At 41.8% G+C, this 24,296-nt stretch overlaps 1 protein-coding gene across 1 annotated transcript in view; it reads left to right on the top strand.

Moving 5' to 3' along the window:
- PIK3R3 (phosphoinositide-3-kinase regulatory subunit 3) overlaps positions 1 to 21,478 on the top strand; it is a 69,038-nt gene extending 47,560 nt beyond the window's left edge. Inside the window, exons 6-11 of the mRNA XM_036444143.2 lie at positions 1,492 to 1,617; positions 4,251 to 4,393; positions 9,945 to 10,121; positions 16,768 to 16,842; positions 17,268 to 17,438; positions 20,533 to 21,478. Of these exons, the coding sequence (XP_036300036.1) occupies positions 1,492 to 1,617; positions 4,251 to 4,393; positions 9,945 to 10,121; positions 16,768 to 16,842; positions 17,268 to 17,438; positions 20,533 to 20,731 (891 nt within the window). The 3' untranslated portion in view covers positions 20,732 to 21,478. The remainder of the gene's footprint in view (positions 1 to 1,491; positions 1,618 to 4,250; positions 4,394 to 9,944; positions 10,122 to 16,767; positions 16,843 to 17,267; positions 17,439 to 20,532) is intronic.
- The last annotated feature ends 2,818 nt before the right edge of the window (positions 21,479 to 24,296 follow it).

Below are 24,296 nucleotides of genomic sequence, written 5' to 3'. Positions count from 1 at the left end.
GCTCTGCTTGGATGGGGCGGAGTCTCAGGGTGGAGCAGACAGCCTTGGCTTCCCATCAGCCCTGCCCTATGAGGCCTCTGGGTTTTAGTGTCCCACCGTAATTGCTGCAAGCACCTCTGAGAGAAAGCTGCCCTCGAGTTTTGCCTGCTGTCAGACTGTCCAGTTCCTTTCTGAATGAGTCTGGGTTCCCAGAAACTTGCCCAGGACTGGAATTTAGCGCAGTCAGGAGCTTCCATCTCCCTCCCGCTTTAGAAAGCCAGCTGTGCACTGAACCGCCGTGCACTCAGCAGTCAGTCCTCTCTGTGCGTGCACCTCTGGACCTCTGCCTTCCGCAGCTCCCGAGTCTCAGTGTGCTTTCTCTTTTCCTGACAGTCCAGGTTCCCCCAAAATGAGTCTGGTTTCCTAGAATCTTGCCCGGGACTAGAGTTCAGCACAGTTGGGAGCTTTCGTCTCCCCGCCCCCCCCTTTAGAAAGCCAGCTGCGCACTCAGCCACCTGCGCACTCAGCTGCTCTTCCTCTCTGTGCATGTGTCTCTGTACGTCAGCCTTTTGCAGCTTCTCTGAGTCTCAGTGTGCATTCCTCTTTCCTTCTAGTTGTAGAATTTCCACTCAGCCAGCTTTCCTATGGTTCTGGATGGTGTCCATTTTGTCTTTTTCTTTTTTTAAATTTAATAAATCTTTATTGTTCAGATTATTACAATTGTTCCCCCTCCCCCACATAGTTCCCCTCTACCTGGTCCCCACCCCACCCTCTGCCCTTACCTCCCCACCCCATGTTTTGTCTTTTAGTTGTATTTTTGATATAATTGTGTGCTGCAGCAGTTTAGGTGTTTACCTATGCCGCCATATTGGTTTGCTATCACACAAGTTCTTGATAGCTATTCCTCAAGTAATTATTTAATAGGATTATTTGATACTAACTTACCAGTTTAAAAAGAAATCTAACTATTTAAAGTTTTCTACTGAAGATTTAAGAATTTTATAACTTAATTTTGTGGCAACTATGAATAGCTTGTTGCATGTATTTATTAACTTCATATAAAATACTTTGTTGCCTGGCTGGTGTGCTCAGATGACTGAGCATCAACCTATTAATCAGGAGATCATGGTTCGATTCTGGTTAGGGTATCTGCCCAGGTTGCAGGCTCAATTCCCAGTAGGGGGCATTCGGGAAGCAACTGATAAATGATACTCTCTTATCATTTGTATCTCTCCCCCTCTCCCTTCCTCTCTGAAATAAATAAAAATATATTTTAAAAATACTTTTGATTATGTTTTCTAGTTATACTTTTTTCTTAATTTTTAAGTATTAACTATTTTGTTGTAATATAAAGGTTGATATTCGTGTTAACAAAGGATTTAGTGCTTTTGTATGCTTGATATTAAACCAGTGGTTTAAACTTACATAGAAATTCAATTTAAAAAACAAATAAATATAGAAATTAATATCAGAATTGTCGACATTCTTTACTTCTTTTGTTTACCTGCATAGGATCAGTTGGTAAAAGAAGATAACATTGATGCAGTCGGTAAAAAACTGCAGGAGTATCATTCTCAGTATCAGGAAAAAAGTAAAGAGTATGACAGACTATATGAAGAATATACCAGAACATCCCAGGTTAGTATATTTTTGTTATTTAGGCCAGTAAATATGCAACATCACAAATACATCAAATTTTCTTCAATTCATCTGACAATGTTTAGAGGTCTTAATATCTTAAGTAGCCTTTTTGGGACTTTGATGATATAAAATCCTCTCCCATTCATAAATCACTTTTTTATTGGTGAAGGATATATTTTATGTCAGTTAGTGTTAACTAGAATAAGTTTTGATGACTATAAGTGACAAAAATAAAATAACAAAGGCTTCAGATAGAAATTTAGTTTTCTTTTATGTATAGGCATTTAAGTGTTTTATGGGAACTCCACAGTAATTGGGGCCTAGGGTTCTTCGGTCTTGATGCCTTGCTATCTGTGGAAGCTGGCTTATTCTAATATTAACCATAACAACCAGGAAGGAAAAATGTTAAACTTTAATCCCTTTCCTCTGCATTAAACAGAACATCTCCTAATATTACATGTACATGTCATGCCATCTGTGTGCGATGCTGCATTTCCCTCCACCCCAGTTCTTTAAGAACTAGCTCAAATGCTGTCTTCTCCATGAAGCATCTGTAAAACAATAAGTAATTAATTTATTCCACTTGATTTCCCTACCACGACATGAAACAGAACCTATTAGAGTTCATAAATCTATTTCACTTGTGTAGTTCAAATCCTTAAAGGTAGGCTCCATGTTTTATGAACCTCTTTATCACCAGATGGTACTTCCTGTATAGTGGATTTTCAATAATCATTTGTTGAAATTAATCAATGCTGGATAGATGAGGAATTATCTTGCAAGCACCAAACCTTTAAAATTATAAACATTCAGGATAGTAATCTTTCTAGACCTTTATACATACTTCTTGACTTTCTAAAGTAAATTGAATAAAGCCTAATCCTCTTTGAAGGTTTTAGGAAATCATGAGTTAGATGCTAAAGTCTACAAATACCCTCAGAGCTCATCAAAATATATAGGACTTCTTACTCTCAGGCTTTTGTTTTACGGAGTTTTCATTTTACATCTTATTCTGCATCTGATTTTTTAGCTATTCTTTCCTTTTTCATTTTCTGCTTCTAATCAGATTAATTTACTGATGATTCTGTTTTAAAAACTACTTGCTTTAGCCGAAACTGGTTTGGCTCAGTGGATAGAGCGTCGGTCTGTGGACTGCAAGGTCCCAGGTTCGATTCCAGTCAATGGCATGTACATTGGTTGTGGGCACTTCCCCGGTAGGTGTTTTGCATAAGGCAGCTGATCGATGTCTCTCTCATTGATGTTTCTAACTCTCTGTTCCTCTCCCTTCCTCTTTGTAAAAGATCAATAAAATATTTTTTTTAAAAATAAAAAAATAAAAAATAAAAATAAAAACTACTTGCTTTAGAAACTAAAGCAAGAATAAATAGACTCTGGCCCTAGCTGGTTAGGCTCGTTGAATAGAGCGACGGCCTGCCGACTGAAAATTCCAGGATTTGATTTCAGTCAAGGGTACAATCAATGATCCTCTCCCATCGTTGATGTTTCTATCTCTCTTTCCTTCTCCCTTCCTCTCTCATTACACATATAACACACATATATACGTACTAGAGGCCCAGTGCATTCATGCACTGGAAGGGGGGTCCCTCAGCCCGGCCTGCCCCCTCCCACAGTCTGGGAGCCCTAAAGGGCGGGAGGCGACCCGTTAACCAGGGGAAGGCCATGCCCCATCACACCTCTACTGATGCCACCGCCGGTAGTCCAAGCCTCAACCAGACCTGGTTACCTGAGCCTTGGGCGGCCCTGGGCGGCTGGGCAGCTGTGATCCGAGGCTTGCTGCATGCCTGCCACCATGGTAGGGCTGAGCGGACTGGGCGCTGCCATCTTGTGGCTGTGGGCACCACCATATTTGAGGGTGCGGCAGTCAATTAGCATATTGGCTGTGGCGCTGCCATCTTTGTGATGGCGTGAGGATCAATCAGTATATTCCCTCTTTATTAGATAGGATATTTAAAAAATCTTTAAGAAAAGAATAAATAGACTATAGGGCTCTTCTGGGGAAAAGTCTTTGCATGTTGGTGGCTGGACTTCTCTACTCTATCCATTCACCCCTTTAGCATCTTTTGGGGGTCAGCCCTATAATAGGTGCAAAGGCAGGACTTCATCCTTATCTTCAAGGGTTAATCCCTCTTAGCATCTTGAGTCTTTCTGTGGTTCTCAGCTATACCTTTTATTTTATTTTAGGGTTTAAATGATTCATTTTGCATATAAATAATAAGGGTAGAAGTTAAACAAAGGGTCTTATTTTAGCCAGGCAATTTTCAATCGTTGTCCCACTAGGATTTTTAAAACATGCAATACCTGACTATTTAGTAAGGGGCACTGACCTCTTTTCCCTTTGTTTGTCAAATAAAAAAATGACAACAGCCAACATAACAAGAGCCTTCAGATGTGAATGAATCAAAATTGTATCTGTTTTTTGGTTAGATTGGCAAAAAATACATTTTTTGGTGTGCTGCATAATTTAGTAGTCAGTTTATGTGTGCCATGAGATGAAAAACGTAGAAAATTGCTGGTTTAGCTTTCTGAATTCAGTCTTACATGGAACAGTAAAAAAGTTACCAAAAAATAAAGATAATAAAGTATATAGCTTTTCTTTTTCTCTCCTATAGGAAATACAGATGAAGCGGACGGCAATTGAAGCTTTTAATGAAACCATTAAAATTTTTGAAGAGCAATGTCACACACAAGAACAGTATCGCAAAGAATATATTGAGCGATTTCGCAGAGAGGGGAATGAAAAGGAAATTGAACGGTAATTCTACCTAATTACCTCAGAGTACATCAGTGAGACAAGATGTCTTTTCTTCCCCAATAATCTTTGTTGTGTTTGCTTTTACTCCTCAAACTTCACAGTCCTTTTGTACTTGCTGTTCCCACCAGTGGCACCAAACTGAACCTCCTCTCTTCTGCATTCTTTCTCCTCCTAAATATTAGCTCTTGATCACCCTTTAGGACTCAGCTTAGATGTGATTTTTTCTAGAAAATTTTCCCTGATTCCCTAGACTGGTTTGGGGGCTTTTTGTCCCTATTCTTATAGTATCTGCTTCTGATCCCTACTGTAACATTTACTGAATGTCCCACTTACTAAATTGTGAGCTTGTTGAAAGTAGGGATATTGGCTTATTTTCCCGATAGTTAGTTACAGCACCTATTATGGTATGGAGAATATTTGTTGAACTGAAATATTTATTGAACTGAAAATCAATAGCAGCAGTCTGAGAATAAATTGGAGTGGAACAAGACCGTGGGTAGGAAGAGCAGTTGGCTGACTGTTGCAGGTGGCTGTAGTCTTAGGTCATCAGGTTAAAAGATGGTGAGGGCCTGAACCAGAGCAATGGCAGGAAAGGAGGTGGAGTTAAAGGAAATGCTGAGGACTTGAAGCCTGACCTGGAATGATATGTGTGGGATAAGTCAAAGTTTGCACCTACTGACTGAGGCAGTGGTTGGCAAACTCATTAGTCAACAGAGCCAAATACCAACAGTACACCAATAAAATTTCTTTTGAGAGCCAAATTAAAAAAAAAATAAAATAAAAATATATATATATATATATATATATATATATATATATATATATATATATATTATTGTTTTTTTACAGAGAAGAAGGGAGAGGGATAGAGAGTTAGAAGCATCGATGAGAGAGAATCATTGACCAGCTGCCTCCTGCACATCCCCCACTGGTGATTGTGCCCGCAACCTATGTAATGCCCTTGACCGAAATTGAACCTGGGACCTTTCAGTACGCAGACCGCTGCTTTATCCACTGAGCCAAACCAGTTTCGGTGAGAGCCAAATTTTTTAAACTTCTTCTAACGCCACTTCTTCAAAAAAGACTCGCCCAGGCCATGGTATTTTGTGGAAGAGCCACACTAAAGGGGCCAAAGAGCCGCATGTGGCTTGCGAGCCTCAGTTTGCAGACCTCTGGACTAAGAGATGGTGTTATTAACTAAATAGAGAGTATGAGGAGAGTTTGGGGTTAGAACCAAAGAGTTTGAGGTTCCTTTGAAAACCCAATGGAGTTGTCTGAAAGGTTGTTAGATTTGGAACTCCAGGTACAGGAAGGATTTGGGAGGCATAAGTGTGTAGGTTGCAGTAGATGGTAAGAATGTGATTACACAGAAAGAATGAGCAGCATGATAACTATTGGATTTAGCAACCAAAGGATATTGTAAGCCTTTATTAAAGGAAATTTAGTGGAATATTAGAAGACTGAGCCAGAAAACAGTGGGTTGAGGAATGAAGAAGTGGATAATAAATAAAAATGAATCCTATTCATCGAGTACCGCTATGTACTCTTCAAACCATTGCAGGTGCTGTAACTATCAGGAAAATAAGCCAAGAGAAAAGCAAAATTATTTCTCATGTTAGCACCAAAGTGTTAGTGAACTTCTTTGCGCAAAAGACTAGGGCTCAGTGATATGAGGCAGTGTAGCCTAATGTTAAAACCATGGGCTTGGCTTGTGTTTACTAGCTGTGTGATTTTAGGTGAGTTACTTAGTTCTTAGGGCCTGTTTCCTCCTCCATAAACTGTGGATAATATCTTATTGAAATGCCATGAGAATTAAGTCACACACACACACACACATACACACACACACATACATTAATGATGCAGAAAGGCATGTTTGTGTATCTGAATATATCTTGGCATTTGCAGTCAATAGAAGTCCTATCTAATAAAAGAGTAATATGCAAATTAACCATCACTTTGCTATATCCACAACCCATGCCCACAAGCCACGCCCACCAGCCAATCAGGAGCAAATATGCAAATAATCCCAACCAAGATAGCTACGGCCACAGAGAGCAGGAGGAAGGCTCGGGTTTCCCTGGCAATCAAGGAAGCCAAGCTTTCTGCCTGTTCTTGCCGGCCTAGGCCTCCACTCAAGGCTACAAAGTTCCAGTGATAGAAGATACATAAATCCAAACAGAAATGGCGGCAGTCACGGAGCTGGAAAGAGCAAGAGGCTAGGGTTGCCCCTGGCAATGGAGGAAACCAAGTTTTCCCCTGCATACCCTGACCAGCCCAGGCCTTCGCTCCAGGCTACAAAGTTTCAATTGTAGAAGATAAATAAATCCCAGATATCAGGGCCTCCACTTGGGTCTCTAGGGCGCGTGGCTGGCCTGCAAACCACCACAAGTCCCTCACCCAGGCAGTCCCATGCCCCAAGGGAACCCCAACCCTGATCTGGGACATCCTTCAGGGCAAACCAGCCAGCCCCCACCCATGCACCAGGCCTCTATCCTAATAAAAGAATAATAAGCAGATTCACCATAACTCCAATACAAGATGGCTGCCACGAGGTAGTCAAGGATCCTGCCCCCATGTGGACACAAGATGGCCACCACAAGATGGCCAGCAGGAGAGAGCAGTTGGGAGAGACCAGGCCTGCAAGGGAGGGCAGTTGTGGGCAATTAGGACAGCAGGGGAGGGCAGTTGGGGCGATCAAACCTGCAGGGGAGGGCAGTTAGGGGTGACATATCTGAAGTGGAGGGCAGTTAGGGCAAACAGGCTGGCAGGGGAGCAATTAGGCATTAATCAGGATGGCAGGGGAGTGGTTAGGGGGTGATCAGGTTGGCAGGCAGAAGTAGTTAAGGGCAATCAGGAAGGCAGGCAAGTGGGCAGTTGGGAGCCAACAGTCCTGAATTGTGAGAGGGATACCAGATTGGAGAGGGTGCCGGCTGGCTGAGGGACCCCCCACCCTGTGCATGAATTTTGTGTATTGGGCCTCTAGTCTTACCTAATAAAAGGGAAACATGCAAATTAATCATCATTCCACTACACCCACAGCCAATCAGAGTGAGTATGCAAATTAGCCCAACAAAGATGGGGGTTAATTTGCATATGCAAGTGCAGAGTGGTATGAAGCCTGCTATGAGTGGAAGGGGGCAGCGGAGGGAGCTACTGAAGTGGTGTTCCAGACAAAAGCGAGGACTGCTGGCTCTGGGCATCCGGGAGCAGGGACTTGCTGGCTCCCAGGTGGCTGAGGAGTGGGGGCTTGCTGGCTTCCAGGCGGCTGGGGTGGGGAGTGGGGACTTGCTGGCCCCTAGGTCTCTGGGAGTGAAGCCAGGGGCCTCTTCTTGCACAAATATTGTGTATTAGGCCTTTAGTTATTAATAATGAAGAAATAGAAAAGATTTTTTTTTAGTTTAGTGCAATGGGAGGTGAAGTAACACAATGACATTTTAATCTAAACTAATAAAAGGGAAATATGCAAATTGGTCTTGACACCCTCAAAGTAACAACCAAATAGCAGGCTGGGTGGGGTGACAAGGCTAGCAGGAGGGTTAGCGAGGGATGACCAAACAACTGACCAGCAGGCTGTGTGGGGCCACCAGGCTGGCAGGGTGGTTAGCGAGGCACTACCAAACGACTGACCAGCAGGCTGTGTGGGGCCACCAGGCCGACGGGGCGGGGCAGTGAGGAGCGACCAGGCCAGCAGAGGAGGGCAGTGAGGGGTGACCAGGTTAGCAGAGGGGGACAGTGAGGAGCAACCAGGCTGGCAGAGGGATAGTTGGAGACGACCAGGCCAGTAGGGGGGGCAGTGAGAGGCAACCAGGCCAGCAGAGGAAGGCAGTTGGGGGCAACCAGGCTGGCAGGGGGTCACTAAGGGGCGACCAGGCTGGCAGACAGAGGCAGTTATGGGTGATTAGGCTGGCAGGGCTTGGGTGAGGGGGGCAGTTCAGAGCCAGTGGTCCCGGATTGTGAGAGGGATGTTTGACTGCCGGTTTTGGCCTGATCCCTGGGATTGGCTGGAAACCAGCAGTCAGACATTCCCCAAGGGATCCTGGATTGGAGAGGGTGCAGGCTGAGCTGAGTGGACCCCCTCCCCCAGTGCATGAATTTCATGCACCGGGCCTCTAGTAGTAATATAAAACCATATATTGAATGACAAGTGAGTAGTGTGGACAATTGTGCCTTAAAAGGCTTCAGAGCACAGCAAAACTTAGTGTGCTGAAAAGCTTATAGCCACCACCTACTGAGTACTTAAGAAGATGTGCTAGACATTGTTAAGTCCTTTTACATGTATTATCACATTTAATTTACACAGTAACCCAGTGAAGTGGGTACTTTTTAAGTACCCATTTTAAACAGAAGAGGAAATAAAGGCTCAGAAAATTTAAATAACTTGCCATAGCTACACAGTAAGTGATAGGCCAGACCCTCATACTTAGGGCAGGCTGACTGCAAAGCCATTGCTCTTAACTGCTATATTGTGTTATCTCTTTATATCATTCATATAGCTACCAGTATTTGTTCAATCATGGCTCAGTGCAAAACCCAAACAAGGGCATGGGTCCTCTCTCATAATCTGTCTTCTGTGTTTGTTTTTTTGTTGTTGTTTGTTTTGTTTTTTGTTTTTTTTTCTTAGAGGAGGGGAAAAGGGTGAGAGAGAGAGAGAAACATTGATGAGAGAGAACATTGATTGATTGGCTGCCTCCTGCAAGCCCCTCACTGTGGATGGAGCCCACAACCCAGGCATGTGCTCTGACTGGGAATCGAACTGGCAACTTCTTGGTACATGGATATATGTTTGATTACTGAGCCACACAGACTGAGCCATACTCTGTCTTTTGGTTCTATTTTTCTCTGTGTTGGCTTCATCCTCAAGCAGTCTTTCCCTATGAGGTGGCAGTGTAGCATCTGGGAATCCTTAGAATCAAATATACTTTCATAATTTAGCAGTCCTTTATTTTATTTTATTTTATTTTATTTTATTTTATTGATTTTTTACAGAGAGGAAGAGAGAGGGATAGAGATTTAGAAACATCGATGAGAGAGAATCATTGATCAGCTGCCTCCTGCACACCCCCTACCGGGGATGTGCCCGCAACCAAGGTACATGCCCTTGACCGGAATCGAACTCGGGACCTTTCAGTCCCCAAGCCAACGCTCTATCCATTGAGCCAAACCGGTCTCGGCATAGCAGTCCTAATGGAAAGAGAATCTCTATTTACAGTAGTAGCAAAAGTCCTAGAATTAACTCTCATTGAGTCAGTTTGGGTATTACTCCTATTCCTGAACCAGTCACTAGCCTGAGGGTGTGGATAAAATGGAATGGAGTACTTTTATTGGACATGCTGAGTTGTGTGGATGTTTACCCATGAACCTAAGATGAGGGCAAGGGATCCCATACTGCAGGGACAATCAAGTGCTATTACTAGAAGAGTGGGGATGGATATGGACAGGGAAAAAACAGCAGATGTCAACCACACTTAAGATATTAGGCTCTGCTCACAATATAGAATGCTTCTGCTTGGTTCCTATTTTAGCCTTAATATATCAAATGTTTTCACAGAATTATGATGAATTATGACAAATTGAAATCCCGTCTGGGTGAGATTCATGATAGCAAAATGCGTCTAGAGCAAGATTTGAAGAAACAAGCTTTGGACAACCGGGAAATAGATAAAAAAATGAATAGTATCAAACCTGACCTGATCCAGCTGCGCAAGATCCGAGATCAACATCTTGTGTGAGTAGTGTGGGAGGGGTGGAGGGCAGGAGGTACCTCTAGCACCAGATTTCTGCTGCACTAGAAATGTTAGATTTAGAAGAACAGATTTGTAATTGAGAAATGGCCACTAAGAATGTAGGCAAGTATTCCTATTAGTAATAGGCCTACCAGAGTTGACCTACAGTCAATGTGTGGGAGCAGTATAGGACTCCCAATCTGTACAAAGGCCTTGGAAATCTCAGAGGGTAGCTGTGGCATGAGCAAAATGATGTAGCTTAAAATGTACAGAGTGATGTTTGCCTAAAACACAAAAACCAGAATCTTTGGTTACATATTAGAACCACAGAAATGGACATTGTTTTTAATGGGCACAGGCAAGGACACTAATAGTGTGGGCCTATAGGTAAGTATACAGAACAATCTATTAAAGGTTTTTATGTCTAAATGAAATTCTGTATTTAAGTAATAGAAATGTGTGGATAGCAAGCATGAAAGATAGTTTGATCTAAAGAGTGAAACCTAATTTTTTAATATTATGAAAAATGATACAATTTAGCTAGATATAGGGATATTATCCAAGTACAGATTAAAAGATATATTATCAGAACAAATTGTGTGGATTTGATTTTTAGGACAAATGACTATGCCAAAGAGAAAAGCTGTGAGGAAGGAGAATATATTAAGTTTAGTTTTAGGAAATAAATGGACTGTTATGAAATATGTTTCATTCATGTAAAACAACTCAATTCAAAATCCTGGCAGATGACATCTGTGTTTGCCACATGTATCAGGCTTTCTTTGTGTGAGAAAGGGAGAAGGGATATAATACAATCTTAGAAGTTGGAACAGTGCTGTTTGGTTTCAGTAGAGGAAAATTTTTATTTATTTATTTTAAAATCTTTACTTTTCTTCTTAAAATCTTTATTGTTGAAAGTATTACATATGTCTCCCTTTCCCCCCATTGACCCCTTCTAGCCCCGCCCCCACCCCAGGTCTTCACCACCCTATTGTCTGTGTCCATGGGTTATGCATATATGTATACAAGTTTTTTGGTTGATGTCTTCCCACCTATCCGTCCAACCCTGCCTTCCCTCTGAGATGTGACAGACTGTTTCATACTTCTATGTATCTGGATTTAGTAGATAAAAATGTAAGGTGATTGTTTTAAGGGAAAACAGTTGCAACTATACTATGCCAAGTAGTTTTAAACACTCCTCTCTAGAGATTATTTCAATTTGCTATTGTGACCTTCCCAAAAGTCAAGCACATATACAGAGCATACAGAAGAGCTTTGGAAACAAGGCAAGAATTTGCCCTTATCTAAAATCAGGGTGTGCCTGCTCTTGGAATACTTACATGGTTCTCACATAATGAAGCTGAAAATATGCTTAGAAAGTTGTTGCCATGAACCAAAGGAATGAGTGGAAGCACTGCTTTAGCTTGGAAAGCAATAAAATACTAAGAAATACACCATCCAAATGGGCATGAATAAGTAAGGCAAACTAGACCTTAAAAGTTCCTTTAATGGGATAATATAAAAGAGAGCTTAGATAGCATCATGGATGATAAGCCATGACCTGCCAGTAAAGATAGTTAGGATGTTTAGGGAGACACAGACAACCCTTACCTCTCTCAGAAGGATTATTTCAGGTAGGATAGTCCAGTGTTCCACAGTCCATACTTTGATGTTTCTAAAAAGACAATACTAGGTGTGGTGGACTGAATGTATTCCAGTACTGAAATTGTCTAGTCGGTGCTGAAGAGGAGACTGGTTGTAAAATGTTCGCTGCATGATATTGAGTATGATCTTTCTTTGGTCCTGTTTTGAAGTTGGAATAAATTGGAATTCTACAGTATCCAACTAGAGATTGTCATTAGTTCATCAGGCCCCTTGCGGTATAGACATTTCCCTGACTTCCCACTGCATAACCTACAAGGCTGAAATCCCAGCATACTGATTCTAGGATATTCTTTTTTTTTTTTTTATAATATATTTTTATTAATTTCAGAGAGGAAGGAAGAGGGAGAGAGAGATGGAAACATCCATGATGAGAGAGAATCATGGATCTGCTGCCTCCTGCAAGTCCCCCACTGGGGATCGAGCCCACAACCCGGGCATGTGCCCTTGACCGGAATCGAACCCGGGACCTTTCAGTTCGCTATCCATTGAGCCAAACTGGCTAGGGCAGTGATCTGCATACTCATTAGTCAACAGAATCAAATATCAACAGTACAACGATGGAAATTTCTTTTGAGAGCCACATTTTTTAAACTTAAACTTCTTCTAATGCCACTTCTTCAAAATTGACTCGCCCAGGCAGTGGTATTTTGTGGAAGAGCCACACTCTGGGGCCAAAGAGCCGCATGTGGGCTCCCGTGGCTGCCAGGAATACATGGCTGCTCGGGAGGGCGAAGGCAAGTATACAGGGCAGGACCAAATGGGCGAACAAATGCGTGCTATCTCTGAGGCCTCGTTAAGCTTTGATGATATTACCTCAGGCTTTCAAACTGACCGGCCTCTTTCCCAGTGCTCTGTGGGCTTGTCCTTTCCCTCACCAATCCGGTCTTTTTTCCGGATTAAACACTTTCCCTTCATGATCACCATCCTGGCTTTTTCTGGGCATTCACTTAACAGAAGAATTTCCCTTTACTGTTCATTGCTCCCACTCCCATAGTCCTTGCAAGTGGGCGGCTGGTACCCAGGGAGGCTGGAGAGCAGGTCCGTCCTCCCCACGCCAGGAGGAGGGAGGAGTGTTAATCCTCTTGGCAGAACAATGTGGCCATCTCCTGGAGCGCCGAAGCTGTAGCTTCCGACCTAATTAAGCTAGCCAGTTTTGCTCCCTTCTCTTTATTAATATTTAGGTACCTATGCTAACATTTGGTCTTTTCATTTTTTGGCCTCAGCTTTTTCCTCTAGAATGTACTCTTTAGGAGTGATCTAGGCATTACTCAATCTAAGATAAATATGAATTGCCATACTAAAGTCACTTAAGCTTTTTCAAAATCATTTTTAAAAGCGAGTCAGTTCCTGGCATTGTTAATAGATAATCAAGGACTCCGAAGTATGTATTAGTAGTATTTGGAATGGACTTTTGGGAGAGGAGGAAAGTTGCAAATGTGAAAAGGCAGGACACCATCTTAGATGAAAGGTGGAACAAAAATAGTCTTCTCTTTCTCCTGGATTTCTCTCGGTGTCCTAACATTCCTTGGGGTAGAAAAGGAGGCTCAGTTTAAAGAGGTTGGTCTTTAAAAGAAAATGGGAACTCTTTCTTTAAAAGTCAATAAACTATTCTTTAAAAAAGAAAAGAAAATGAAAACTCAAAAGAAAATGTAGTGTGGTTTGTTCATTTCAAGACTTTTACCCAGTGTGCTTGTCTTTTTAATAAAGGAAATATCAATTTTTATTTATTTTTGTTAATCCTCAACCAAGGATAATTTTCCATTCATTTTTAGAGAGAGTGAAAGGGAGGGGGGAGAGATAGAGAGAGAGAAACATCAATGTGAGAGAAGACACATTGGTTGGTTGCTTTTTGCACATGGCCAGGGATCGAGCCTGCCACTCATGTCACATGTCCTTAACTGCAATCGAACCCAAGACACTTCAGTCTGCAGGCCGACGTTCTATCCACTGAACCAAACCAACTAGGACAGATTTAAGGACAGAAAGTTTGATGATAAGAGTTTTTAGAGGAGGGTATCTGGGTATTTTGCTAATAGAAGTGGTGGTGTAGGAGGGGGTTTGTTACTAAATAAATTCTACAAGATCATATTAGTTGTTTTCTGGCTTCACTAAGCATACGAAATGGAACCCACATTAACTGAAAGACTGTCTTATTGAGAAAGGCTGTGAAATCTGTCTAAAGGAACTTTAAATTAGTGTGATGCCAAGTTATATAGTGTACTTGGGGTTGGCCATGAAGATTTATTAAAAACAGCCCACCAGCAAATACTTACTATTTATTGAATCTCCACTATGTACTTGCACTTTTCAGCATTGGGATTAACCATTAGCAAGACAGAAGCAGCTTACATTTTATTTTATTTTTTATTTACATTTTATTTTCTTTAAAGCAGCTTATATTTTATATTTTATTAAAAATATGTTTTGTTGCCTAAACCAGTTTGGCTCAGCGGTAGAGCGTCGGTCTGCGGACTGAAAGGTCCCAGGTTTGATTCCGGTCAAGGGCATGTACATTGGTTGTGGGCACATCCCCGGTAAGGGGTGTGCAAGAGGCAGCTAGTTGATGTTTCTCTCTCATCAATGTTTTAGCTCTCTATCTCTCTCCCTTTCTCTCTGTAAGAAAAATCAATAAAATATATTTTTTAAAAAATGTTTCGTTTTGTTTTATTTCAGAGAGAGGAAAGGAGAGAGAGTTAGAAATATAAATGATGAGAGAGAATCATTGATCAGCTCCCTCCTGCATGCCCCCTATTGGGGATCAAGCCTACAACCTGAGCATGTGCCCTGACTGGGAATTGAACTTTGACCTCCTGGTTAATGGGTTAGCAGTCAATCACTGAGCCATACTGGCCAGGCAAAGAAGCTTACATTTTAGTGGAGGAGACTGTCAAGAGAATAAATGCCCAAACTTGTAAGAATTTTTTAATATATATATATTTTTATTGATTTTTTACTGAGAGGAAGAGAGAGGGATAGAGAGTTAGAAACATTGATGAGAGAGAATCATCAACCAGCTGCCTCCTGCACTCCCCCCACCAGGGATGTGCCCGAAACTGAGGTACATGCCCTTGACCGGAATCGAACACGGGATCTTTCAGTCTGCAGGCCGACGCTCTATCCACTGAGCCAAACCGGTTTCAGCTCAAACTTGTAAGAATTTTTATGAGTTTATTTGAGCCAAACTGATGACAGTTGCCAAAAGACAAAATCTTAAAGGACTGGGAAAATGCTGCAAAGAATGGCAGTTTTGCACCTTATTTCATACATTACCATCAAAGGAGGAGAGGTGTAAGGAGGTTACATAAAATTCATTGGTGGTAGATCAGGGAGGGAGGAGAAAGCAAGAATGGGGGTGGGACATTGGGGTGGGGACTTTCTGGAACTGGATAAAAAGTTAAATAAACAGACAGATACTTTTACATAGGTGATATAGGACAGTGGTCGGCAAACTGCAGCTCTTGAGTCACATGCGGCTCTTTGGCCCTTTGAGTGTGGCTCTTCCACAAAATATCATGGCCTGGGCGAGTCTATTTTGAAGAAGTTTAGAAGAAGATGTTAGAAGAAATTTAAGTTTAAAAAATTTGGCTCTCAAAAGAAATTTCAGTCGGTGTACTGTTGATATTTGGCTCTGTTGACTAATGAGTTTGCTGACCACTGGTATAGGAGGACAGTTAACAGTATTACATAACAATGAGGCGATTCTCTGCTCTAGTGTGGTAGTTGTGCTTTGAGGGGTGGAAGTGTGGAGGGGGGGGAAGGAAATTACTTTGATATTCTGAAGGTATGTTATCAGGTATGTTATTGTAGATGCATAAAAAGACAATTTGCAGGCTCAGTTAGGTGAAGATTGACCTTTGTTATGGAAAATACCAGCCATGAACTGTTTTTAGTTAAAAAGTTTTAATTTCAGACTATCCTATGTAGTTACTTTAGGTCTCTGAGTTTGTAAGACTACTATGTGGGCCTCCCCTGAACTTGTCAGGTTTAGTATTGGCCCCTTTTCATCCACAAGATAAACATTAACAAAGTGGAAATATAAAACAATTTCAGGCAAGGGCTAAGAAGATGATAAAGTACAGAGAGTGTCTGGGGGATTGCCTTAGTTGGGAATCCCCCTGAGGGAGGTGTTTAGGATGAGATCTGAATGAATAGGGGCCTGGTTGGGGGGCAGCAGTGAAAGAGTTTTTATATTCCACTGAAGTTTTAGACCATCAGCCATCTCAGTGGTTTATATCATTTTACATCTAAAATGTTGTATTTTTCTGGTTGGGTGGCTCAGTTGGTTTGAGTGTAATCCTGGTACACCAAGGTTGTGGGTTCGATCCTCAGTCAGAGGACATAAGACAGTGGTCGGCAAACTCATTAGTTAACAGAGCCAAATATCAACAGTACGATGATTGTTGTACACTCGTCCAGGCTGTGGTATTTTGTGGAAGAGTCACACTCAAGGGGCCAAAGAGCCACATGTGGCTCATGAGCTGCAGTTTGCAGACCACTGACATAGGAGAATCAATCAATGAATGCATAAATAAGTGGAACAACAAGTGGATGTTTCTCTCTCCTTTCCTCTCTCCAAAATAATTTTTTTAAAATGTTGCTGTATTGTAAAATACTATGATTTGCCTGGTGATGAAGTAAATTCTATGGCTTGCTTAGGTGCAAGTATATACCTTAAAATTCTGTTCTAGGATTTTAAACTTAATATAGAGACCATATAGGAATTGATTCCTCTGGCTAAGTAAAACCTTCTAGAAAAGGAAAATGCAAAGAAGTCTCATTTCAAGTAGCTCTTTGTGTTTCTGCCTTTTTGCAGGAAGCTAAAGGGAAAGTAATGGAGAAACTAGTTTAGGGAAATTTTTGGCCACTCCATGGGATTGGGAAAAATAAGAGGTTCCTAGACTCTGGGAATTCGGTTGGCTGCGCGGGTCTACTTCATCCAGGCAGTTTGCGCAGATACTGACACTGCTATCTTCCCTCTGGCAGATGGCTCAATCACAAAGGAGTGAGACAGAAACGCCTAAATGCCTGGCTGGGAATCAAGAATGAGGATGCTGATGAGTAAGTTCCCTTTCTGTCAGAGGGTTTTGTTCCCAATTTAAGACCTGGACCTTCTTTATACATGTTAAATATTGGTTTTTATTGTCATTTGAGGACATTGAATTAAGAACTTTGCTCCTTTTTTGAATTGAGTTTTCTAGAGTATCCAATAGGCATTTGAGTTCAGAGACCTGCCTAACCACGTGAAACAAAAGCATTGGTCTGAAGGTCATTCAGACACCCACATGTCAGCTTGTTGGATGACACATGTAAATTCTGTGCTTTCTGTACCATAGCAAGTAATGAAGTTGTTGAAAAGCGTCCAACTAATTAGAATTTCATTTTATCATTTTATGGTTAAAGATTTAGAAGAGAGTTTTATTTGTGAATTTGCTTTTAGATATAAGTAACCTGATTGCTAGAATATTTTAACATTTAATTTTTAGGACCTATTTTATCAATGAGGAAGATGAAAACCTGCCCCATTATGATGAGAAAACCTGGTTTGTTGAGGATATCAATCGAGTACAAGCAGAGGACTTGCTTTATGGGAAGCCTGATGGTGCATTCTTAATTCGTGAGAGTAGCAAGAAAGGATGTTATGCTTGCTCTGTGGTGTAAGTACGACCTTTTGAAAGCTTCTGAATTGATTAAAAGAAAATCAGTCTCTCATAAAATTCAATAAAATTAGTTCAAGTGCAGTAATGAGGGCCCAGCTCTTAGACCATTAATATTTTATTTTATATATATACACCCTCACCCCTCTACTGACTATGTTCATGGGTTATGCTTATATGCATACATATGAGTTTTTTGGTTGATCTCTTAGACTCGTGGTTGGCAGGCCCCTTGAGTGTGGCTCTTCCACAAAATACCATGGCCTGGGCAAGACTATTTTGAAAAAGTGGCATTAGAAGAAGTTTAAGTTTAAAAAATTTGGTTCTCAAAGAAAAATTTCAATTTTTGTACTGTTGATATTTGGCCTCTTCTTCAAAATAGACTCACTTCGGCCGTAGTATTTTTTGGAAGAGCCACACTCAAGGTGCCAAAGAGCTGCATGTGGCTCGAGAGCTGCAGTTTGCCGATCATGGAGTTCGGGCAATCCAACAACTCTTTTGTTTTAAAAAACACTGAACAGCCGAAACCGGTTTGGCTCAGCGGTTTGAAGGGTCCCAGGTTTGATTCTGGTCAAGGGCATGTACGTTGGTTGCGGGCACATCCCCGGTAGGGGGCGTGCAGGAGGCAGCTGGTCGATGTTTCTCTCTCATCGATGTTTCTAGCTCTCTATCTCTCTCCCTTCCTCTCTGTAAAAAATCAATAAAATATATTTAAAAAACAAAAAAAACAAACACTGAACAAAGTAGGAGTAGGAGGGCACTTCCTCAACCTGATAAAGAGCTATCTATGAAAACCCACAGCTAATGTCATACTTAATGGTGAAAGACCAAATGCTTTTCCCTAAGATAGGAAAAATATAAGAATGTCTACTCTCACCACTTCTAAATATTCCACAGAAAGTTCTAGCTAAGGAAGTTAAGCAAGAAAAAGAAATAAAACATATCCAGGTTGGAAAAGAGTAAAATAAATGAGTTCATCAGCATTGTAAGTTAATAGATTAGGATACAAAAATCAGTTGCATTTCTATATACTAGAAATGAACAATTTGAAATGAAATGAAGAAGACATACGATTTATAATAACATAAAAAATGATTCAGTACCTAGGATTAAAACAAAAGAAGTAAAAGATCTGTATAATGAAAACTATAAAACAATGAAAGAACTTAAAGAAGACCTAAATAAGTGAAAGACATCCAGTGTTCATAGAACAGAAGACTTAATATTGTTAAGATGGCAGTGCTTCCCAAATTGGTCTACATGTTCAGTTTAATCCCTTTCATAAATCCCAGCTGGATTGTTGCAGAAATTGACAAAATGATCCTAAAATTCACATGAAAATGCAAGGGATCCAGAACAGCTAAAATAATCTTAAAATAATAGAAAAAAGTTGAAGTACACCTCCTGATTTCAAAACTTACAATAAAGTTATCGTAATCAAAACTGTGAGGCACTGACAATAGGATAAACATGTAGATCAGTGAACAGAATTGAGAGTTAAGAAATTCTTTTTAAAAAAAATATATATTTTATTGATTTTTCTTACAGAGAGGAAGGGAGCGGGATAGAGAGCTAGAAACATCGATGAGAGAGAAACATCGACCAGCTGCCTCTTGCACACCCCCTACCGGGGATGTGCCCGCAACCAATGTACATGCCCTTGACTGGAATTGAACCTGTGACCCTTCAGTCCGCAGACCGACGCTCTACTGCTGAGCCAAACTGGTTTCGGCGAGAGTTAAATTCTTACATTTATGTAAATTGGTGTTCAACAAGGGTCTCAAGACCATACAGTGGGGGAAAATTTCAACACATGATGCTGTCATTGCAGGTGAGCCACATGCAAAGAATAAAGTTGGCCCTACCTCCCACTATATACAAAAATTAACTAAGAATGAATTATGGATCTAAATGTAAAAGCTACAAGTGTAAAACACTGAGGAGAAAACATAGGCATAAATCTTCGTGACTTTGGGTTAGGCAGTAGTTTCTTACATATCCAAAGCACAATCACCAAAAGAAAAAAAATAAATTGGTCTTCAACATAATAAAAAACTTTCTTGCATCAAAGGAAACTGTCAAAAAAGTGAAAAAACAACCTACAGAATAAGATAAAATATTCAGAAATTATATATCTGTTATGCAACTATTATAGTGTCTAATTTGTAAAGAACTCTTAATAAAAAGACAAATTCCCAATTTAAAAATGGGCAAAGATTTAAATATACATTTTTCTTAAGGGTCAATAAGCATATGAAAAGTTGCTCAATATCAGTAGCCATTAGAAAACTGCAAATCAAAACCAAAATAAGACACCACTAGGATGACTATAAAATAAAAAAGATGGACAATAAGAAGTGTTGGAAAGAATGTGGAGAAATCGGGTCCCCTTACACTGCTGGCAGGAGAATAGAAAGGTCAACCATTTTGGAAACCAGTTAGGCAGTTCCTCACAAAGCTAAACCATGTGACTCAGCAGTTCCACTCCTAGGAAAACTGAAAATGTATGTCCATTCAAAAACTCATACACCAATGTTCAGAGTATCATTCATAATAGCCAAATGTCCATCAATTGATGAATGAATAAACAAAATGTGGATATCCACACAATAGAATATTCAGTTACAAGAAAAAACGAAGTACTAATACATGCTACAACATGAGAGACTTTGAAAATAGTGTGCTAAGTGAAAACCAGGTACAAAAAGTGTGATATTATATAATTCCATTTATATGAAATGTCCAGACTAGGCAAATCCATAGAGAAAGAAAATAGGTTAGTTGCCAGGGCCTAGGGGGAGAGGAATACTGAGTAATTGCTACATGGTTTCTTTTTAGGGTGATAAAAATATTCTAGAATTAGATAGTGGTGATAGTTGCACAACCTTGTGAATAGTCTAAAAAATACTGATTTATACACTAAAAAAATGTTTTTTGGTTTGTAAGGGAGTGATGGAGACACACATGGATGTAACATTTTACAAACTTGATTGAGAAAACATTTCTTCGCCTCCTCTACAAAACAGTTGCTTTCAGGCTTTGAGGATCCCTGTAGTATTTCCTGCCTTAATTCCGTGGTGTTTGTATCCTGCAGTGCCGACGGGGAAGTGAAGCACTGTGTCATCTACAGCACTGCCCGGGGCTACGGCTTCGCAGAGCCCTACAACCTGTACAGCTCGCTGAAGGAGCTGGTGCTCCACTACCAGCAGACATCCCTCGTCCAGCACAACGACTCCCTCAACGTCAGGCTCGCCTACCCTGTCCACGCACAGATGCCCTCGTTCTGCAGATAAAGTGGGAGTGGGAAGAGAGGTGGCTCTCTAGCATTTTTCCCTACAGTTTTATTAGACTATGAGGGCATTCTTTCTACGTAGACTGCTTGTTTTGCACAAGAAGTGATTCTGTGAATGTGAAGCGGAGAGGCCGAGCAGCAGCCGTCAGGAGAGGGTGTGAGGGGCCCACGGGGCTGCGGGACCCAGCTGTGCTGCTGCACTAGCATAGGAAGCTGGAAGCAGATGTGGTTTTTTTGGGAAGTCTGTTTCACTGGGGTTTTTATTTTATTTTTTATTTTAGCCAAGCACCCTCAACAGAACCCATTAGGCTTGAGGTGGTGAGGGGTTGTATCTGGAAGCTTCTGCAGAGTCCATGTCCTCTTTGGGTCTTCAACTCTGACAGTGTGGTGGGTGTGGCTGTGCGGGGAGTTCTGTTTGGATCTGGCAGTCTCTCTGAACTTCCTCCCAGAGAAGGTTGTTTGGTTCTGTGGTAGAAAGGCATTCGGTGAAAAAGAACCAAAGGAGAATGGGAGGTTTGGGATTTCCTCTACAGACTCCCAGTCAAGAGTAAAAACCCTTCAACGGAAGGTCCTGTGCTTCTTAGTTAACATAACTTAGACATCAGCGTCTCACAGCTCCTCCCTCTAAGAAAGCATTGTTTAGAAACCAAATTGATCCCAGAAAAACAATGTTTGTTATAGGACTAAGATCTGATGGAAGAAGGCAGCACTCATGTCTGAATGCACACTTCTGTACCGAAACTTGAAACTAAAAGGAAAGCTAGAATTTGTTAGTTTTAGCAAACACTAAATTGGTCAGTGTAACCCTTCTGCCCTGCCCTTGTTTCTCTGAGGCGAGGAATAGTGTTCTTTTTGTAGGCATGGTAAGCTTTGAATCATAAAATGAAGTTGGTGCTTGTGTGGTGTTTCCTTAGCCTAAAGAATGATCTGTTGTTTGAAACCTTTGTAACTTGTTTGTATGAGTAAAGAAAAGGTGCAATCCAGTGCTTTTAGATGGCTTGATATACCAAATAATGATATAGAACAATATTCTTATATGTGCTTCCCCGAGTTTAAAGGCCCTGCAGACACGTGACCATGTGAATGACTCGCCCCTGTCCTTTGCTGGGTAAGGTCGGGGCACTCATAGGCTGCTGAGGCTGTACAGGAAGGGACCAGACGCGGGGCAGGGGCCTCAGTACATCACAGACCCAGGAGCTCCGGTGTCCAGGGCAAGGGTCACACCACATTACCCATGTGCTTCCATACTTTTGTCAGGAAAGGAGGGGATGGTTTGGAGTTCAGACTGTTAGTAAAAACCATCTGGAGGCTTTTCTCTTTCCTTTTCTGTGATCCTGCCATTACGATGATGTGCACAGATTGTCCTGATTTTGGGCCAGGATCTTCTGCTCCATGTGGCTTAAGCCTTCCAGCTGAGTGGAGCGAGGCAAATGGAGCTGGAGGCGGGCATCTCCTCCTACCTCCATTATGCCCTCCCCCCAGTCGACACTCATTGGACAAATAGAATTCCGCTGCCTCTGAGCCAGTCCTGGAACCAGAATAGGCTTAGAGTGAGTCAGCTGTTTGAGCCAAAGCTGTGCAGTCAGGCGTCCTGGCTGAGCTACACAAGAAGCCAGTATCTGGGTCTTGGTACTTAGGCTTACAGCTAGGAAAACTCTAGTTTTGGGGATGAAAGGAACATACTGCTTTTCCTGAGCATTTAGGACTAGACAGAAATTAGACATAGATGAGGATAGGAAGGAAAGGACCTAACTTTGGCTTTTCCTTGGTTATGTTACAGTTCCAAATTGGATGAGGCAGACAAATGAAGTCCCTTGAGTGTCACTGTTCTGATTGAAGCCCCTCCCTTTTTAAAAAAATTTTTTTTATTGATTTTTCACAGAGAAGAAGGGAGAGAGATAGAGAGCTAGAAACATCGATGAGAGAGAAACATCGACCAGCTGCCTCTTGCACACCCCCTACTGGAGATGTGCCCACAACCCAGGTACATGCCCTTGACCAGAATCGAACCTGGGACCCTTCAGTCCGCAGACCGACGCTCTACCACTGAGTCAAACCGGTTTCGGCTGATTTAAGCTCTTAACTGCACATCCCTTCCCCACATTGCCAAATTGAAATCCTGCTGAAAGTTTAGAGTGATGGCAGGCTGAGTGCTGCTAGACGCACCTCGGCAGCCTTGACCTGGTGTTGAGCCTGCCTACGCGGTTAGTTGCTCAAGATTGGGTGCAAAGAATCCCTCCTTTCTGGTACTAAAATTTAGTATCGGAATGTCTTGAATGAAAATGGGGAAAAGGATACACAACAGTAATGTTGACCTGTGTTGCTCCCTGTCAGGCAGATGTTAAGGGTGTGCAGGGAGAGAGCTAGTGTCATCTATTATCTGCACTTGGGCTGCTGGCTTGTGGAGAAGGGCTGCTCTCTTTTAGTCCTACATCCCTTCACTTTTTGTTTCTTTCTTGTTTTTCATTCTCGAATTTGTTGCTTTGTGGGGACTAAGACCTAGGGATCATTTGAGAAATTGAAAAATGTCTTCTTTGCCATGAATTGCTTGATCCTAATGAGTCAGTGAAATCGCATAGGGACCAGTTGACTAACCATGTGGAGGGGTAGTATGCTGTTCTTTACTCTGTGGTCTAGGCAGCAAGCCTTGGCCTCGTGTGAGTCTAGCTCTGTGTCCTGTGATGCTTTTATGGTGTCTTAACTTCATCCTCACTGAGGCAGAGGGTAAAGAGACAGAACAAGACCAGAGTGGCCCATTGCTTTCCTGGCTAGAGAAGCCAGCTACCAACATGGAAGCAGCTTGGGACGGGCTGGACACAGGTCCTAGGCCCATCTATTCCAGATGGAGCTTTCATCACTGAACAATATTCTGTCTCCACCAGGCCATGGATGCTAAACCTTGGCCACGGCCCAGGCCTCCACAGGGTAGCTGTGTCCCTATTGCTGACTTAGTCAAGGTTGAGGACTTTTTAATAACTCCCCTGCCCCATTTCATCTCCAAGCCCTTATGGGATCTCCCAGTCATTTTGGGTCTCATGTGCTCCGGGAATGCTTTTTGAGAGCCAATATGGTGTCTTCCATGGGTTTCTTCTTGCTGCAAGGAACCAGCCTCCTGGGTCCTCTTGGGCCAAGAATTGCATCTGGGCAATTCCTGGTTTCAAGGTGATCTCTGTTGCCCGTTTAGACTCCAGAGTATCCTCTGTGAGGCTTTAGTGGCCTCAGAGCAGAGGGTCCAGATGGGGGTCTGTCTGGACCCTCTGCTGCCAACGGCTCAGCCTTGCTCCAGCTCCAGCCACTTGTGACAACCTTGTTTCCTTACAGATTCCAGCATGTGACTTTGGTGCCCTGTTGTTACTTGTGAAAAACCTATTCTGTTGTCTTTGATGTAGTCAAAAAAATTCATGTAGTTTACGTAAAAATATCTGATTCACAAAGAAGCCAACTATATGTCTTGTGTTGGGACAGTTCATAATGTAGTTCCTAGACCACTTTTGCAAATTGTTCTTGTCACCAGATGTGTTCAGACATTGCTGTGCAGTTGTAGGGGCGGGTGGGGGGAAGATACT

The sequence above is a fragment of the Pipistrellus kuhlii genome, unplaced genomic scaffold (genome assembly GCF_014108245.1).
Source record: "Pipistrellus kuhlii isolate mPipKuh1 unplaced genomic scaffold, mPipKuh1.p scaffold_m20_p_2, whole genome shotgun sequence".
Classification (NCBI taxonomy): Eukaryota; Metazoa; Chordata; class Mammalia; order Chiroptera; family Vespertilionidae; genus Pipistrellus; species Pipistrellus kuhlii.
The sequence above is the reverse complement of the archived record's forward strand: the minus strand, read 5'-3'. Positions and strand labels throughout refer to the sequence as shown.